We start from the raw sequence: 19,535 nt of genomic DNA, 5'->3' as shown, positions 1-19,535 counted from the left end.
ACGAACAAGTAACAAAGTGAACATTGCTGAAGGAACGAAATTTGTCGGGAAAAAGGAGGACTTCCTTTCGAATGTGGAGAACAAACAGTCTCTTATCAATCTCGTTTCACAGCGCATGAATGACAGAGGTTGCCACGTAATACAATCAGAGGGGGATGCAGATGTGGAGATTGTTAAGGCAGCAGTGTCAATGTCATCCAACAAAAGTACTAGTCTCATTGGCGAAGATACAGATCTTTTGGTGTTACTTCATCACGCGTCAACCAGCGATGGCAACAAGCTTTAGTTCTACTCGGATAAAGGGAGTCCTGCAACAGTATACGACATTAAGGTTATGAAGAAGTTCCTGGGAAACCATGTCTGCAGCAGTCTTCTGTTCCTTCATGCATTCACGGGTTGCGATACCACTTCCGCGGTTTTTGGAATCAGAAAAAAACTCGGTCTACACAAGGTTTTGAAGGGAGACTCGGTCTTAAATAGCTGTTCTAAAATCTTTTCCACACCTAACAAAAACAGAGCTGAGATTGAAGCCGCTGGGTGTAAAGCGATGGTGGCATTGTTCGGGGGCAAACCTGGAGACAATCTGTCTGCAATGAGGTATTCTACTCTCTGCAAAAAAGTTGGTTCAGCCAAAATCTTTGTTACACCTGAACGACTGCCACCGACCTCCTCTGCAACGAAGTATCATGCCCTTCGGAGTTACCTCCAAGTGATGCTTTGGATGGACAATGGTGAGGCCATGGACACTACTGAATGGGGATGGGAATTGCAGAACAACAGTCTAGTTCCAGGGATGATGGATACTTCACCCGCGCCAGAAACACTTGTGAAAATAATTCACTGCCATTGTTCTCGTGGTTGTAGTACACTTCGGTGCACTTGCAAAAGACACGGTCTTACCTGTTCACGGGTATGCGGACCATGTCAAGAAGGGCATTGTGACAATATGAGTGAGGAAGCAGTGTCTGATGATGAAAATAGTGACTATTGACCTGACACGCTTATTCAGTGATGAAGTAGGTCTTAAAATGCACTGTGTATTAATTCTATAATTTCTAGAAATGTACATATATGTCATGACGTCATTGAAGAAGTCATGACCTCGCCTGTCCATGTAGTTAGTATAAAACTTTGTATAAAAATTGTTATATGAAAATATATAGTATACAAAATGCAATCTCTTCTGTAACCTAAAGCTACAGCTTTGAAATAGGGAAATATTCGTTATTTTTAGTGCGATGGCTGTCATCGTCTTATGACGTCATAGTTAGGACCTTTGCGGTGATCAGTTTTTGGAAAACTTTTAATATGTTGTTCCCCACATATAATAGTAATTAAAAAAAATCATAAAACGCTTTCTTGGAATTTGTTCCGGGTCAAACCGTATTTTGACTGGACTAATGTACGTGTTCATCATTTTCGCATGGAGTCCCTTCGGTCCATCATTGCGTCCATGGAGCAGGGAGAATATCTCGCCTCCATAGACATACAAGACGCATACCTGCATATACCAATTGCTCCCACCCATCAAAGATTTCTCAGGTTCGCGATCGACCAGGACCACTACCAGTTCGTGGCTCTCCCGTTCGGACTTGCCACGGCTCCCAGAACGTTTACCAAGATCATGGCAGTCACCATGGACGTTCTACACTCCAGAGGCATAGTAGTCGTTCCATACCTGGATGACCTTCTCATCAAGGCTTTCACCTTCAAGGACTGCGAGATCAGCGTCTCAATCACAATCGACACTCTGAGACGCCTGAGCTGGTTAGTCAACTTACAAAAGTCATTGACTACCCCGAGTCAGTCCCTGACCTTCCTGGGGATGCTATTCGACACCTCCAGGGGTCTGGTGCTCCTTCCCAGGGACAAGGCACTGGCTCTCCGTCTGGGTGTTCGCATACTCCGCACTCCCCCCCCGATCTCTCCGGTTTGCCATGAGTCCTCGGCAGGATGGCAGCAGCAATGGAGGCGGTACCATTTGCACAGTTTCACCTCAGGCCTCTTCAACTAGCCATCCTCAAGTCCTGGGACAGGAATCCTTTTTCCCTCGACAGAGAGTTCCGGCTAATATCGTCAACCAGGAGGTCCCTGCACTGGTGGCTCAAACCAACCTCGCTTGCGGGGGGGAAAATCCTTTCTCTCAGGTCATTGGAAGGTCCTGACCACCGACGCGAGCCTGACAGGTTGGGGTGCGGTGCACCTACATCACAGGGCACAAGGCAAGTGGTCACCAGTGGAAGCGACCATGCCCATCAACATCCTGGAAATTCGGGCCCTCTTCCTGGCATTGAGAGCCTTTCATCACTTGCTGGCAGCCTCTTATATCAGAATACAGTCGGACAGTGCCACGGCGGTGGCATATGTGAACCATCAAGGCGGGACCCGCAGTACCCAGGCGATGAGAGAAGTGGCACATATCCTCCACTGGGCGGAAGACACGAGGTCGGTACTCTCTGCGGTCCACATTCCGGGTGTGGACAACTGGGAAGCCGACTTCCTCAGCAGACAAGGAATGGACTCGGAGTGGTCTCTCCATCCCAAAATTTTTCACCAGATCTGCCATCGTTGGGGGACCCCGGATATGGACCTAATGGCATCCCATCTCAATGCCAAGGTCTCCAATTTCATGGCCAGGACACGCGATCCGCGGTCGCTCGGAGCGGATGCCCTGGTTCAGGACTGGACCCAGTTCCAGCTTCTGTACATTTTTCCACCTCTCCCCCTGATCTCCAGAGTCGTGAGGAAGAGCAAACAAGAGGGAGTTCCAACCATTCTGATCACGCCGGACTGGCCCAGACGTACATGCTACGCCGACATCGTACAACTTACAGCAGACATGCCCTGGTGTCTCCCCAACCATCCAGACCTTCTGTCACAAGGCCCGTTCTACCATCAGAATTCAGGGGCTCTCAATTTAACGGCGTGGCCCTTGAGACCTGGGTTCTAACCCAGGCAGGGCTCTTGCCGGACGTCATTGGAACCATGATCAGGGCACGGAAGCCAGCCTCCGCCAAGATTTATTACCATACATGGAGAGCTTTCTTTGCCTGGTGCGAATCTCACGGCCAGATTCCACTCCCTTATTCCCTCCCAAAGGTACTTGGTTTTCTTCAATCGGGCCTGGATGCCAGACTATCCCTAGGCTCGCTTAAGAGCCAGGTGTCAGCGCTCTCAGTGCTTTTCCAGAGGCGCATTGCTAACAAGCCGCAAGTAAGGACTTTTCTCCAGGGAGTTTCCCGATTAGTTCCCCCCTACAGACATCCACTGAAAACGTGGGACCTCAACCTGGTCCTGACAGCATTGCAGGCACCACCTTTCGAACCCCTTAAGGAAGTCCCATTCCGCATTCTATTACAGAAGGTGGTTTTTCTGGTGGCAATCACCTCGCTACTCAGGGTGTCTGAATTGTCAGCACTCTCCTGCAGACGGCCTTTCCTAGCCTTTCACTTTGACAAGGTGGTTCTCCGTACAGTCCCATCCTTCCTTCCGAAGGTTGTGTCCACCTCAATGAGGAAATTTCACTGCCATCCCTTTGCCCGGTTCCGGTTCATAGAGTGGAGAAGGCTCTGCATACGCTTGACCTCGTCAGGGCATTGCGTATATACGTGTCTAGGACTGCGCCCTTCCGGAAGTCTGACTCTCTTTTCCTTCTTCCGGAAGGCGTTCGCAAGGGTATGCCAGCTTCCAAAGCTACCCTTGCCAGGTGGATCAAGTCCACCATACAAGAGGCTTACCGCCTTCACAATTCTCCTCTCCCGGCCGGTATCACGGTACACTCTACGCGGGCGATAGGGGCCTCCTGGGCCATTCGGTACCAGGCTTCGGCACAACAGGTGTGTAAGGCGGCCACTTGGACTAGCCTACACACGTTTACGAAACACTACAGAGTTCATACCCAGTCCTCAGCGGATGCGAGCCTGGGTAGACTGGTTCTGCAGGCGGCGTTGCCCCAAGTTTAGGGACCTGTCAGCACAATATTCGTCCATTGCTTCCCACCCAGGGACTGCTTTGGGACGTCCCATGGTTCTGTGTCCGCCAATGAGGCGACAGAGTAAAGGAGATTTTTGTGTACTCACCGTAAAATCTCTTTCTCTTAGCCTCTAATTGGTGGACACAGCTCCCACCCTGTTGCCCTTACGGGCCGTTGTTACGGTTGAGTTCTCATATTGTTCTTTGAGCTCATACATAGTGGCCTTCTTACAGGCATGGTTATGTTGTTACTGTTATGTTCCTCCTAATGCTTTTGCACAAAACTGGAGAAGGCTGACGCCGTCCAGGGGTGTATACTGCAGAGGAGGAGCCAAAGTTAATCTTTTTCAGATTATGCATAGTGTCGCCTCCTAGTGGACAGCAGCATAACACCCATGGTTCTGTGTCCCCCAATTAGAGGCTAAGAGAAAGAGATTTTACAGTGAGTACACAAAAATCTCCTTTTTCTTCTGATTGTTCCTCTCCTGGTTTTGGCTTACACATCCTGAGGTAAAATACTAACCAAGTACTGATAGTGTGAATGTGGCCTTCAATAATGGAAGCTATTAAAGACCAGCTGTGGAGATGTGAAAGAGTCACCTTGTTCTCCTAAGTAACTCATGATACCATCTAAAAACTGGGATGTCTTTATCTTTGATGCTGGCCGTATGTGATTTAGCATCTGTGAGTAAAACAGAAACACTTGCACTCATGCATTTTTGACTCACTGATCTGAAATCCTGACAGTGTGAACTTGGCCTAACATGAAGACATTTCTCTCCCTATGATGCTGATTGATTAGGCCATAAAACTCAGTTGGACCAGTACATGATAAAGACAATAAACTGTAGCTGCCTTATGGCCTCGAAGCGTAAAGGGCCTTTTAAACGGACCAACCAGCGGCATGCTATGACCGCAGATGGGTAAACTTTTACCGGTTGGCGGTCATTTTAATAGGTCATTTGTGCAGGCAGACTAAAGTGATCTGCACTAGATCGCTCAGTGCACAAAGGCTGCCATCGTTCTCAGCAGTGCGAGTCCTGTACTGCTGACAACGATGATCTTTTTTAATTCACCGTGGATTAGTTCACTCGATTATCTTTGCTGTGTAAATTCCCCTTTAGTCTATCTGCACACAGGCCATATTCGGTGTATTTCAGTAAAATACATTACCAGCAAAATTTGACCTAAAATCTTTACAAAAATTTGGAGATTTTCAGTGTAGAAATTGACATGGAGTTGTTCCTAACTTTAGCTCAGAAAGTCACAGTCATGTGGCGTTGCACCAAATATTGCACCTTTTCACAAATCTGAATGAGGCGAACATATCTGGAAGCACTAAACACCCAAACAATGGAAAAAACAAAACAGGAGAGGAGATACAGACTTCAAAAAAGGGCAAATAGAATAATCAATTGGGAGCCAACACAAAAATGGCAGAAAGTTATACATAAAACAGGCGAAAAGACAATGCTACATCGGAGCCATGGTGCAGAATTCTCACGAAATTGAGATTTAAAAAATCTCACTGAGTAAATTTTCAGTATATAAGTTGTTGAGCGGTGCCATCTTTCAGACTGGCAACACTGTTAATCTTTCTGTGAATTTTCAATGCCGATTTCACCATTTGTAAGGCCTAGCTTGAACTCCACTACAGAATCCTCGTGTAACACCTAACCAGGTTTAACATATTGGGTTTTTTGTTTTGTTTTTTCCATTCCACTAGATCCGATTTTGCAGCACCACAGGGACAACGTTCACCGAATCGACTCAATAGATGGACCAGATTCTGACGACTCAAAACATATTGAGGATTTATAACCCCCATGCATTCCTTGTGTCTGCTTTGACTTGCTGCACCCATTCCAACCTCTCGCCTACATGTTCTAGTTGTTACAGTTTGCTGTGGCACCAAATCTGTTATTTTTACACAGCAAAGTTTGCACTATTATCACCAGCTTCTATTGTCAGTCATGAAGTCCAGATGGTAAGTGACACTTTCTCAGTTTTCGGAGAAGAAAACGCTTGGTTCTTGGTAAATGACATTCCACTGTTGTCTACAATGTTTCTTAAGCTTTATCATGTATCATGAAATTCTGTACCACATCCAGAATCTTTTTCTAGACCACTAATGTAGGAGGTTAAGATAAGAGTGGAGCTTAGTACTGGAAGCAATATATAAAGAAGCACGCCTATTAGGTTTTTATTCTCTTAATATGTAGCATTCGTTATATAACACTGTGTACTTACAATTGCTCATTTTGCCTTTCTACCCAGCTAATGCTTCTATTTTCCATTAGGTCTATGACCTAACGTGATTAATAACTGACTATCTGAATCCTTCTAAGCTCTATGTAGAAACAGAAGGTCAATTTTCCCTGTATGAGTTGTATGTCACTGCAAAAGTCTCTTGCAGGTAGGAGAAAAGCAGCTTGGTCATGAGTCGAAGAGGGGAATGATAAATGCTGGGATAGGAGACTTCCTGTTTCTACATAGAGCAGAGAAAAGAGAAGAATTAGCTGGGTAGAAAGGCGAAATGAGCAATTGTAAGTACACAGTATTATATAATATGGTGATTGCAATATATTAAGAGGATAAAAACTCTGATTGGAGTGCTTCCTTAATCACATCCTTACATTTTAGTTTTCGGTGTCATTGGACATGGGCTTAGAGGGGTTGGTTTTCTACAATACTGTTTACAGAGATGGTGACTGAAGTACAATATATCTGAAGAAGGCGCTAGCTGATAGATGCCATTTTTAAACAAACAGGAAAGTTACAACTAATCCAGTCCACAAGTCTGTCGTACTTCTGTGTTATATGGAACACAATCATCAGGCTGACTGTAGGGCAAATGAAGTGTTAATGGCACCAGCGAGCCTGGAGGAGATGACCCAAATGGTGTCCGTTACCTGGCGTTATGACCCAGAAGCGGGGTGTAACAAACGGTGCTAATGTACATATTATCTGCTATTTATAGGTGTCCCGATAGTATTTATACAGAAAGTAGACTTTCATTCTAGAATCTTTATCAAAAACGAGCCCTGTCGCCTTACACATTTTCATGGGGGGCGTTTTTGTTTCCCAGCAGTCACTGTAAAAAGATGTATAGAAATCAATTAACCGTTGCTGATCCAAATCTAACACAGAAGATAAACGAGTTACGAAAGATGCTAAAGTCTGTCTCATGTCTATTTTATGCGCAGCTTGTTGCCTTCAAGTATTCCCTGTTCGCTATTTCAGGTGGAGTAGAGTCTTTATTAAGATATATTCACACCAACGGGGTTTTTTGGTCCATGTCTGCAATGGATTGTTAGTCTGAGTGTGCACATGGGCGAATGTCCACTCACCTCCAGTCTGCATGGATGAAAAACCCTACAGCTTACCGCATACTAGTGCATTTGAATAGTAGGAAGCTCCTGCATCCATCTGCGCTGCCGACGAGACTAGTCCAGTAATGCTCGGCGTTATGTCTAAACTTCACATAAGGCTTCATTCAGATTGTTTCATCTGTGAGTTTGGTCAGTAGTTTTTTTGTGGGATAGAACATACACGCATTAAAATCTATGGAGATATTCAGGAGGGTTTTTTGGTTTTTTTCGTAACAGTGGTCAGGAATCAGAATACAAGTCTGTGTTTGTGAGAAATCTCAGATTGTACACATTGCCATCCATGTGGGTTTCTTTTTATACATTGTTAGGACTCGTGCAGACGACCGTATTATTCGGACGAGTGCTATCCGTTGTTTTGACAGATAGCACTCCACCCAATTTTACATGGTGGCTCAGTGGTTAGCAAAGTTGCTTTCCGGTGCTGGGGTTCTACAAGAAGTGGGTTTCCTCCCACACTCCAAAGACATACTGATGGGGAATCTAGATTGTGATCCTCAATGGGGGGCAGAGATAACATCTGTAAGGCGCTGCGGAAGATGATGGCGCTTTATAAGCAAAGCATAATTGTAGCAATAATTCTTTGGGGCTGTCCACTTTTTTTTTGTCCTCTGACATGGCCGGGCCAAGGGGGAAAAAAAAAATAACTGCATTCCTGAGTTTGAGCCTATCGCACTCAGCCATGCAAGTCAATGAGTCCTTGGAACCCATCGGACTACACTTGGATAACATCTGAGTGCCGTCTGATTTCCACAGACTGAAAGAATGGAGAACATTTTTTTTCTTCATCTTCTCCTCATTGGAGAGAATCAGATCACAGTTTGATCAGAGTGCGATTTGCATAACTGACCCAATTCTATCGGTAACAGAGAATACACAGTTGTCTGACACTAGCCTTAGGGAAGAGTCAGACGGCCATATAACTTGGACGGGGATTTCTATACAGCGGTTATGCTCAGTTAAGGGGAGCAGATGGCCTGTTCAAGCATTGTGCTGCGATCCCAGTCCGCGTTATAAGGCCGGCTGACTCTTCCCTTAGAGGTAGGAAAAGCTGTGCAATTTTGTCTTTCTCCTACGCCTCACTGGGGGGACACAGACAGTGGGTGTTATGCTGCTTGCCACTAGGAGGACACTAAGTAAACACAGAAAAAAGTTAGCTCCTCCCCTGCAGTATACACCCTCTCGCTGGATGAGATATCTCCAGTTCATGCTTAGTGTCTGTAGGAGGCACTTGGGTCTGGTTTCAGACCCCACCGTTTTTATTTTATTTTTGAATTTTCTGTAAATTTTTATTTTATAATTAACGGAGTGAAGGGGGCAACGTTTCTTTCTACAGCCTGTTCTCCCCCGAACCAACAACAGGCAAGCACGCGGAGTATACCTCCCTGTACACTTTCCTGCGACGACTGGGGTTCATTCTTCTGGCGATGGTTCCTTTACAGTCCCAGTACCCCACACGGATACGAGGGCGAGCGCTTGACCAGCGCTTTCGGATGCCCTGAATCAGCCCCATAGCTCTCCGTGCCCCTGCCCATAGGGTGGACCAATTGAGCAAATACCCCTGTAACAACCTCTCCAGCTCTGCTACATCGCCCGGGAGCTTTTTTACCTCAGAATCGGAGATGGGATGAAACCTGCAGGCTCCTGGACAGCGCAGATGGCGTGAGCACCAGATTAGAGGTATGGGGTCGGGGTCGGGTCCTAGTCCTTGGGAAAAGCGCTGACCGAGTCTCAGCGGCGGCATACCGGCGCAGCCCCCCCTTCACCTGGCGCTCGCCGCGGGTAGGCCAAAAATTTAGTCCCCGGCTTTTCAGCCTACTAGGCCGCAATTTACATAGCGCCGCCCACCGTTAGCACCGCCGCCCACGTCTTTGGCGCCTCTCGCTCTGTACGAGACGCGCCCTGCTAGTCTCGGGGGCCATGTCCTTAACCTCTTCTCTGCCCCTCGGGCTCTGGGACGGCTGCGGAGGGTGCGCGCACGGATGTACAACACCTGGTGACACTACAGGGCCACCGATATTCCTCCCAGGAACACAGCATCAGGACCGCGGTAAGTTGCATCTGCCTCAGACCAAAGCTTAACCCCTTCGCTGCACATTCCCTGCAGCCCAAGCTCTACTTGTAACCCTTTCATGGGCACTATGTCTCAGTCTAAGGAAGCAAAAAAGGGGGCTAATAAGAAGCGCACTGCGTTCTTTACTGCTGGTACCTCTTGCAAGACTGCCTTGCCCAGTACCCAGATTAATCCGCTATGCACGGATTGCGACCTGGCTTGTGCTAAAACGCCATCCGCAGTCGCTGCAAGGTGCTCCCTGTGTTTAGTCCCTCTGTGAGGGCCGCGTCCTTGTCACGGTCTGTGGAGTCACTGACCAAGGCTATAGACTCCTCCGGGAATCCTCTTTAAGTCAGAACGCGTCTTTGACAGCCGGGAACCGTCCGCCTGCAGGGACCGTGCTCGTTCAAGGGATCCTCAGGTCTCTAGAAGTGGACCACTGACGCGTCCCCTAGTCATGCTCGCGATTCAGCATCTGCGAGTTCTGTCTTTCCCTCTCCTATTGTTCGCAGAGAACATGTCTCTGAATTCGAGTCTGACACGTCAGTCCCTCAGAATTCCCTAAATGTCCATGAATGGCTTGATTCTCTGACAGTCAACAAGTTTCTGACGTTGGACGAGGAGAATATTCTCACTCCGGGACATGTTATCTCCTTTAAGAAGACTAAACGTGTACGCAGGGTATTTGCCAGCCATCCGGAGTAGAAGGACATGGTCTAGAAACGTAGGAACCAACCACATAACCAGTTCACTGGGCAAAAGCCTATCGAGGCTGAATACCCCTTTACTCCATATCTGCTGAAGGATTGGTTACAGTCCCCCTCGGTGGATTCTTCTGTATTGTGCCTTGCTCCTAAAATGCTTCGATCCGTTTCTGAGGGCTCTTCAGTCAGAAACCCCTCTGATCGTCAAATTGGCTACCTCGCCAATTCAGTTTTTGGAGCTTGGCCACTTGGGCGGAAGTCTTAATTACTGCCTTCCTAGCAGATAATTCACGCAGGGTATTTTGCAGTAGATGCCTCTTTAGATGCCGCTAATTGCGCTGCTAAGGCAACCGCTAATGCAGACTCCATCAGAGAGCCCTATGGCTACGCGACTGGCGGGCAGATTCCACCTCCAAGAGATTAAAGACTTCTCTGCCGTATCAATCTGGTCGCTTGCTTGAACAAGAAACTTGTCCAGCTCATTTCTGACACTTCCTCTGGGTAAGAGTAGGTTTCTTCCCCAACAAGGGGCTGCCCGGCCGTTTTCGGAATCAACAGCCGACTCGTTTTTCGATCTTTTTCGCAACAGCTCCAGCTGGTCCTCCACAACCTTCTCTTCCGGATCAGGTCGGTCATCATGTGGAGACAGAGGTTCCCAGGTCTCTCACAGACCTAACCGCTCTTGGAAACCCAGGCCGACAGCATCTGCATCTAAGGAAGCAGATCCCATAGATCCTCTACTCAATGACTTGCTGTGGTATCCGGCAGACACCGACAAAGTAGGCAGCCGTCTGCTTTCATTCAGAATGGTTCAGCGTTTTTTTATTCAAACCTTTCTTTTTGGTTTCAAAGAAGGAAGGAACGATGCGGTCCATACTGGACCTCAGGCTGTTAAATGAGTTTGTCAAAGTACGGCGATTCCGAATGGAATTCCTCCGGTCGGTGTCGCCACCATGCAAAAGGGGAGATCCCCTATCATTCAGCAGTTCCTGCATTTTGCAATTCGAGAAGAACACTTCTAGTTCGTTGCCTTGCCCTTCGGTCTCGTCACCGCCCCCAGGGTCTATACCAAGGCCATGGCGGCTGTTATGACCATTCTCCACGCTCGGGGAGTGGTAGTACTGCCGTATCTGGACGACCTGCTAATCAAGGGTCCATCCCTTCCAGGCTGCGAGAAATCACAGTAAATACACTTTCTCGCGTGGGTCTGAAGATAAACTTCGAAAAGTCTTCCCCAACACTGGTCCAGCAGATTTCCCTTTTGGGAATGGTCTTGGACACTTCCCACGGGTTGGTCATTCTCCCTTCAGAGAAGGCCCGAGCTTTGCAACAGGCAGCGCGGACTTTCTCGTCCGGTCTCTCATTCTATTCGTTTCAGCATGATAATTCTCGGAAGGGTGGTGACAGCAATGGAAAAGGTGCCATTCGCACAATTCCATCTCTGCCCTTTGCAACAAGCCTTGCTGTTGACTTGGGACAAGAACCCGTCTTCCCTTGACTTTCGGTGCTTTCTGTCCCTGCGGATCAGACAAGCCCTCAAGTGGTGGACACTGAAATCCTCCCTGAGTCAAGGGAGGTCTTTTCTCCCAGTACGATGGTTGGTGGTGACCACCAACGCAAGTCTTCTGGGGGGCGGTGTTTCGTCACCACACGGCACAGGGTCATTGGTCAATTCGGGAGTCACGTCTCCCCATCAACTTCTTGGATATACGAGCGATCAAATTAGCCCTACTGAGTCTCCACCATCTCGCAGGTCTCCCCATCAGGATCCAATCCGACAACACCACAGCTGTAGCGTATATCAACCGTCAGGGGGGTACTCGGAGCAGGATGGCCATGCACAAAGTGAGTCATCCTCCATTGGGTCGAGACCAACCGTTCACCCATCTCAGCGATCCTCATCCCGGACATAGAGAATTGGGCGGTAGACTTTCTCAGTCGCCAAGCCCTTGCCTCGGGAGAGTGGTCTCTTCATCCGGAAGGCTTTCAGCAGATTTGCCGTCGTTGGGGCACTCCGGATGTGGATCTCATGGCCTGAAGGCTAAACAAGATTCCTCGATTCGTTGCCCGATCGTGCGATCCATGCGCCATTGGAGCGGACGCCCTAGTTCTGCCGTGGCACCAGTTCCAGCTCCCTTGCATCTTTCCTTCTCTCCCCTTGCTCCCGAGGGTCAAGAAGATCAGAGCAGAGGTAGTACCAGTGATCCTAGTCGCGCCAGATTGGCCAGACATGGTATGCAGAACTAGTACAACTAGTCGCCGACATCCCTTGGCGCTTCCAGATTGCATGGATCTACTCTCTCAGGGTCCGATTACTACCGGCACTCCGGGGCCCTGTCTTTGACGACGTGGCCATTGAATCCTGGATTCTAGCACAGGCTGGGTTTTCTCACGACGTGATTTCCACCATGATTAGTGCTAGGAAGTCCATGTCCATGCGCATTTATCACCGCACCTGGAAAACCTTTTTGTGATGCAAGGATCATGATCGATCCCCTCTAGTGTTTTCCATTCCTGCCATATTGGAATTCCTTCAGGCAGGATTAAAGTCAGGCCTCGCGCAAGGGCCAAATTTCAGCCTTGTCAGTGCTATTCCAACGCAAAATTGCCACCAAACTTCAGGTCAAGACGTTCATTCAGGGAGTTTTTCATGTAGCGCCTCCCTATAAAAGGCCATTTGAGTCATGGGACATTAACTTGGTTCTCGGGGCCTTACAGGAGGCTCCTTTTGAACCGTTGCAGGATGTACCACTACCTATTCTCTCTTGGAAAGTGGTCTTTCTAGTGGCAAGTACGTCAATCAGACGAGTTTTCGAGTTTTTGGTGGTCACCACCAACCATCGTACTGGGAGAAAAGACCTTGACTCAGGGAGGATTTCAGTGTCCACCACTTGAGGGCTTGTCTGATCCGCAGGCGGCCCTGTCCTGCCTACATCAATTCTAGAATTTATCAGCACAAGGCAGTTCTCATGACGTCCCCGTCTTTCCATCTCAATGAGGAAATTGTTTTGCCTTTCTTTTGTCCGGCATCGGTCCATCACATTGAAAAGGCCCTCCACGCCCTGGATGTGGTTAGGGCTCTGAGACGGTACATCTCGCGGACGGCTCCCTTCCGCAAGTCAGATGCCCTGTTCATACTTCCAGAGGGGCATAGGGTCTAGCCGCTTCAAAAACCAAGCTAGCCAGGTGGATTTGGTTGGCTATTCAGGAATTCTACTGTGTCCGGGACACACCTGTCCCAGCAAGGATTAAGGCGTATTCTATCTGCTCAGTCAGCGCCTCTTGGGCCATTCGGCACCAGGCGTCGGCAGAACAGGTCTTCAACGCTGCGATTTAGTCCAGCCTACATACCTTTACAAAACATTACCAAATTCATTCTCAGGCCTGTCCACCAGGCTGCGACTTGCAAATTGTCCTGAGTAGGCTGATACCCCATATGAGGGGGTAAAACACTGTTTGGGTGCATGGCAGAGCTTGGAAGGGAAGGAGCACCATTTGACTTTCTCAACGCAGAATTGGCTGGAATTGAGATCAGACGCCATGTTGCGTTTGGAGAGCACCTGATGTGCGCAAATAGTGGAAACCCCCAATTCTAACCCTAACCCTAGCGGGAAAATGGAAATAAATACATTTTTTTAATTTTATTATTTTTCCCTAACTAAGGGGGTGATAACGGGGGGGGGGGGTTTGATTTACTATTTATGGCGGTTTTTATGTTTGGCAGCTGTCGCACGCTAAAAGACGCTTTTTATTGTAAAAATAGTTTTTGTATCACCACATATTGAGAGCTATAATTTTTCCATATTTTGACCCACCGAGTCATGTGAGGTCTTATTTTTTGCGGGACGAGTTGACGCTTTTATTGGTATCATGTTCGGGCATGTGACATTTTTTGATCGCTTTTTATTTCGTTTTTTGGGACGCAGAATGAACAAAAACCAGCGTTTCATGAATTTCTTTTGGGTGGTGCGTTTACGCCGTTCCGGGTACGGTAAAATTTATAAGGCGGTTTTATTCTTCGGGTCGGTACAGTTACAGCGATACCTCATTTAGGTCGTTTTTTTATGTTTTGGCGCTTTTATGCAATGAAAACAATTTTATATAAAAAATAATTATTTTTGCATCACTTCATTCTGCAAGCTATAACTTTATTTTTTCGCTGATGATGCTGTATGGCAGCTCATTTTTTGCGGGACAAGATGACGTTTTCAGCGGTACCATGGATATTTATATGTGTCTTTTTGATCGCGCGTTATTGCACTTTTTGTTCGGCGGTATGATAATAAATCATTATTTTTTGCTTCGTTTTTTATTTTTTAAGGGGTTCGCTACGGACGCGGCGATACCAAATGTGTACTTTTGTTTTTTGTTTTTTTATTTCCAAAAAATGAATTTATTGGGGAATATTTTTTTTTTTTACTTTATTACAATGTCCCAGGGGGGACATAACTGTCCTGTGACAGATCGCTGATCTGTCACATCACAGATCACTGTGACAGATCAGTGATCTGTCACAGGCACTGCACAGGCTTCCTCATGCCTGCGCTTTGCAGGCACTGAGGAAGCCAGCTTCCTGAAGGCCCCTGGAGGTCCCCGTCGCCATATTGGATCCGGGGACCTGCAGGAAAGGAGCCCTCCGCAGCAGCGCTGCACATTGCGCTGCCGTGGGGGGCTCAGGGAAGCAAGGAGGGAGCCCCCTCCCTGCCGATGCTTCCCTTTAACCCCCGGTACACCGCGATCGTGTTTGATCGCGGTGTGCAAGGGGTTAACGTGTCGGGGGCGGTCCGTGACCGCCCCTGACACATTGTGCCGGGTGTCAGCTATGATAATTAGCTGACACTCGGCCGCGATCAGCGGCGCTCACCACGTGGGCGCCGCTGATCGCGATGACGTAATATTCCGTCCATGGTAATTAGGTCCATGGTCACATGGACGGAACATTACGTCAATTGTAGGTAAGGGGTTAATCAATATTGCTCCGAAGACTAATCCTGTAGTGATACAGCCAACTGATATTTTCTGCCCTTCCCATATAGGCCCTGCTTTATGGCTAGTTTTCTTTTACGGTGTTCGACATCACTCAGAACTCGTCCATCGGAAGCAAAGTGTACAGAAAGCAGGACTCTCGTGGTCTTTGCCAAAGCCATGGTCACTTTTGATGCCTATATTGGTTCTAGCCCAGAATCATCTTATTGTCTGAGTTGCGATCTAGCTTCAGTCTTAAGCACATTTCTTACCCTGCTAGATGCCTTTTTAACTGTATACTTGTTTAAAAAAAAAATAGATACATGTGAAGAGACCGGCATGACATTTATTTAAGTTCTCATATTCAAAATGTCCTTTAACTTCTAACAATACAATTTTGGTCATGTGACAGTACTTACTGACATCTGTTGCATAGTAAAAAGGAACCATGTTATATTTAAAGAAAATAAAGAGTATTTAACATTCTGCATTCTCTCAGTTTGTGCTAACCTAAACATAGAACAGAAAAGTGCCAGCCAGTGACTTGCCGAGTGCATCGATGGTTAGGGGAAAAAAAAAAAAAAAAAAAAAAAAACACAGGGTTTATGGCAGATCTCTCCCCTTCCTAAAAGGGATAAGAAAATGTCTATTTGTTCCACATGTCTGTTCTCCATGGCACTGCAGTAATCCATGCGTCCTACGAGTTGGTGGCTTCTTCCCCATGCTTCATTTCCCCACGCTTCATTTCCCCACATCATGAAAGTATAGGTTGGCACATATACATAACATGACTATAGAAAACAATATATAATAGATCAGATTCCTGAACTTGGGTTCCAGGTCTCCTTGTCGATACCAAAAAATCTGTAAAAGAAGCACATTTAGTCTTACAAAGCAAGTCAATGTGGTTGATTTGGAAAGAATTAAATTGTTAAACAACTTTGCAAATAACAGAACATTTAGGTAAAACAATTAAGCGCATACGTCTCAGAAGAACAAACTAAGGTATGCCCGCATGTTGTTTCACACATTCGACTTTACAGGTTCTGTCCGCACATCCTAAAGATGGGTTTTGTATTTGCCCCTGACAAAGACTTCCATTATTAACGGGAGCCTGTCAGCAGGAGTTTGACATTTCATTTGATAGCAGCACGATTTAGGGGCAATAAACCCACGAGCCTCACATGTTATCCTTGTTGCAGGCGGCTTTTTTTTTTTTTTATATGCAACCATCAGATTTCTAGAACCAAAATAAAAAGTAACAGATCGCCTACAACTGCCAAAAGAATCTCACGAGTTGGAACTTTCTTCTGTTCTAGCCCCATTGGGTTTCAGCAAAATCTGATGAAACATTAATTTCCATTGATCTAATCACCATTAGCCCAGAGACCTCTGCTTAAATCTGAAGGAGCACAGAGCTCAGAAAGGCACTAGTGCTCTCCAAATGTAGAGGTCAATAGTGATGAGCGAGCGTGCTCGGATAAAGTGTGTTATCCGAGCATGCATCCAAGAGGGTCTTCAGTGTGCTCGAAATAGGTTAGGGTATGTGCAGACGATCCGAAACTGGCAGCGTTTTGGACGCAGAGCATGTTCTCTGTGTCCAAAGCGCTGCTGTGTATTGAACACAGGTTATTCCACATGTGATCACTGAACCATGTGGAATCACCGCATCCAATACATTCTAAATTTCTCATGTCAAAAGTACTAGTGTCTCCGCAAGAGAAATTGACCTGCTGCGGTCTGGAGAGATATGCCGCACGTCCGTCTCCATGGGCGTCTGGACGCATAGTGGGCATGGGATATCTTAAAATCCCATCCACTATGATGTTACAGCTGGACGCTGCACAGGTATGCAGCATCCAACTCACAGCCTTTACTGATTGTCTGCACATTCCCTTAGAGTCCCCGCTGCTGCATGTCTCGCGGCCAGGCTATTCGACAGCCACGAGACATGTGGGAATTGTTAGGCAGTCCTTGCATGTGTTGCAACCGTCGAATAGCCGTGAGACATGCAGCAGCGTGGAAGCGAACATATTATTCGAGCACCCCGAAGACCCACCACTGATAACACCTTATCCAAGCATGCTCGCTCAACAATAGCTGCTATCAGTCCCCATCAGTGGAAACACAAGTTAAAAAGGAACATTTTTAATTAGGCCTGTTTCACACTTCCGTTTTTGTGTCCGCCAAACGGATCCGTTTCCGTTTTTTTGACGGAAACTGATGCAAACGGATCCGTTTTTTTTAAAACGGATCCGTTTTTTTGACGGATCCGCGGTAACCGTAATGGAAGTCTATGGGACAAAAAAAAAACGGATCCTGCAAAAAATGGCGGATCCGTTTTTTTACGGAAAACGGATTTTGACGGATTTGAAAAAACGGAAGTGTGAAACAGGCCTTAGAGAGCAAGAAAAAAAAAAAAAGGCCACTTAATGAATTGTGCATAATAAAGAACTCACCAGTACGAGACCAGTAACGGAACACAAGAATATGCAGACAGCAAAGAAGACATTCACTGGTTTTGGAGGTGGTTGAGGAAAAACAAAAGCACTGATAAATGTTACCTGTATGGTAGTAAGAGAAAAAGTATTAGATCCTGAACAGGTATTACTAGTTCCTCCAGTCACTAGGAGCACACAACACATGCAAGTACGGTAGGTTCACTAGACAGTTTTCTCTCTATTCAAGCAAAATGGTCTGATGAGTTGGATCAGACGATGATGAGTGTGAGGCATTATGTTTTTCATGAATCCACAGACTTACATTGCCAATTTAGATCTAACATGATATTTTTCCATGGATCAGGGAGAAGGAAAGGGAAAAAAAAAAAAAAAAAAGACACACGGGATGTGCAAATGTCCATTTTATCACGGGTAGCACTCGTCCGAGATAATCGGTTGTGTGCATAAGCTGTCAGAAGAGAAAGAAAGGAATGTGCACCTGAAGATAATACTAATGAAAATGTCAACTCGTTCCACAAAACACCACATGACTATCGGCAGAATTATGGAAAAATTTAAGCTCTCATATATGGCAATGCAAACTTTTTTTTTTTTTTTTTGCAAAAACTTTTTTTTTTTCTGTGTGATAGCAGCCAAACAGAAAAACTGATATGAACCTAGTATCGCAGTAATAACACAGACCCGGAAAATAGTGTCATGTAATCACTTATACCACACGAGGAACAGTGTAGAAAAATAGAATTAGACCTACCGGTAATTCGGTTTCTAGGAACCTTCCACAACAGCATAGGAGGTTGTCCCCACACCCTAATGGGGGACAGGAAGCACAGAGAGGTTAAAAACCCCTCCCACTCGACGTTGACTTACAACTAACACCATAGCACCGGTTACCTTTAGATTTTCAGAAATTATCCAAGAACATAGGGAGGGAGTTAGTGCTGTCGTGGAAGGTTCCTAGAAACCAAATTACCGATAGGCCTAATTCTATTTATTCGGACTCCCATGACAGCACCACGAGAGAGGGGATCCGCCCTTTAGGAACAGGAAACCTACAGATACAAAAAGGGCAGCACCTCTCACACGCATCAGTTTGGTTTCCTGTTCCTGAGGGGACAGGATCCTACAGAGAACCGGATCCCAGGCCGGCCGGCCGATACAGGTAGCGAGGGGGTCTCCTACCTCGGCCTGGTGCGGAACTCCTGGAGGACGCCACGGTGGCCCAGGATGGGTGGCACGGCGGTGGCGTATGCAGCAGGGAGCGGCGTCCAGAGGAGGTCCGTCTCCAGCGTAAGGCCGCCGCCGGTGAGTATGCCCCCCCGGGGGCTCCTGGCTCCGGCGGCGCAAGTGCGGTGGTATCGGGGGCCGGCGCGGCTGCGGGGTGCAGAGACCGGGGAGCGCTACATTCCGGAGCGCCCGGGCCGCGGTGGCGTCAGGGGGTGGGCGGAGGATGCGCTTCCGGGTCAGCGGCGCCACTGCGCAGGCGCGAGAAAGCCAAGATGGCGGCTCCCATCGAAAACGCCGATAAGCGTCGGCTCTCCGGCCAGGTGCGGCGCCAGCTGGGGAAGGGAGCCCTATTAAGTGGGGAGGAGCGCGGCAGGAATACTGCTGTCCGGAGGAGGGGTATATAGGCAGGACCCTGGCAGGGTGCCTTGCCTTGGCCACATTATTGCGAGCAGTAATGGAGAGCGATCAGGAGCGGCAGCAGCAGCAACGGCGGCAGCAGCGACAAGCATCACTGCCGCCCCTGGATGACCTTCGGCAGGTCAAGCAGAAAAAGAAAGAGTCCCGTGACAGTAAGGAACGTGCGGGGACGAAGTGACCAATCCAGTCATAAAAGCTCCTCTAGGCAGACAGGAGCATCGACTGAGAAAAATCCCCCTCATTCTCCGGTACTTGATTGTGGCACTGGTAAGTGATCTTCGTGAAAGTTCACTCAGTGACGGGACCCCCCTTCTGTGTTTTATTCTAGGGGAAGAAGGCTACAAGTAAA

At 47.4% G+C, this 19,535-nt stretch overlaps 2 protein-coding genes across 7 annotated transcripts in view; one reads left to right on the top strand and one right to left on the bottom strand.

Annotated features, from left to right (window-relative positions):
• Nucleotides 1-15,569, top strand: part of DMTF1 (cyclin D binding myb like transcription factor 1) — an 84,321-nt gene extending 68,752 nt beyond the window's left edge. For 4 of the 5 annotated variants that reach the window (XM_073551289.1, XM_073551286.1, XM_073551287.1 and 1 more), the window contains one exon: nt 5,699-7,150. In XM_073551289.1, the coding sequence (XP_073407390.1) occupies nt 5,699-5,793 (95 nt within the window). In that variant the 3' untranslated portion in view covers nt 5,794-7,150. Of the gene's footprint in view, nt 1-5,698; nt 7,151-15,154 lie in introns of those variants that run through there. The other variant, XR_012221359.1, reaches the window with a different exon arrangement.
• The window catches only part of TMEM243 (transmembrane protein 243), a 94,678-nt gene continuing 90,552 nt past the window's right edge, over nt 15,410-19,535 (bottom strand). For both annotated transcript variants that reach the window (XM_073551295.1, XM_073551294.1), the window contains exons 4-5: nt 17,543-17,647; nt 15,410-15,947 (exon numbers count right to left, since the gene is read on the bottom strand). In XM_073551295.1, the coding sequence (XP_073407396.1) occupies nt 15,825-15,947; nt 17,543-17,647 (228 nt within the window). In that variant the 3' untranslated portion in view covers nt 15,410-15,824. The remainder of the gene's footprint in view (nt 15,948-17,542; nt 17,648-19,535) is intronic.

This window comes from Dendrobates tinctorius, unplaced genomic scaffold (genome assembly GCF_039654945.1).
Source record: "Dendrobates tinctorius isolate UK_male_01 unplaced genomic scaffold, ASM3965494v1 ptg000174l, whole genome shotgun sequence".
NCBI classification, from domain to species: Eukaryota; Metazoa; Chordata; class Amphibia; order Anura; family Dendrobatidae; genus Dendrobates; species Dendrobates tinctorius.
The sequence above is the reverse complement of the archived record's forward strand: the minus strand, read 5'-3'. Positions and strand labels throughout refer to the sequence as shown.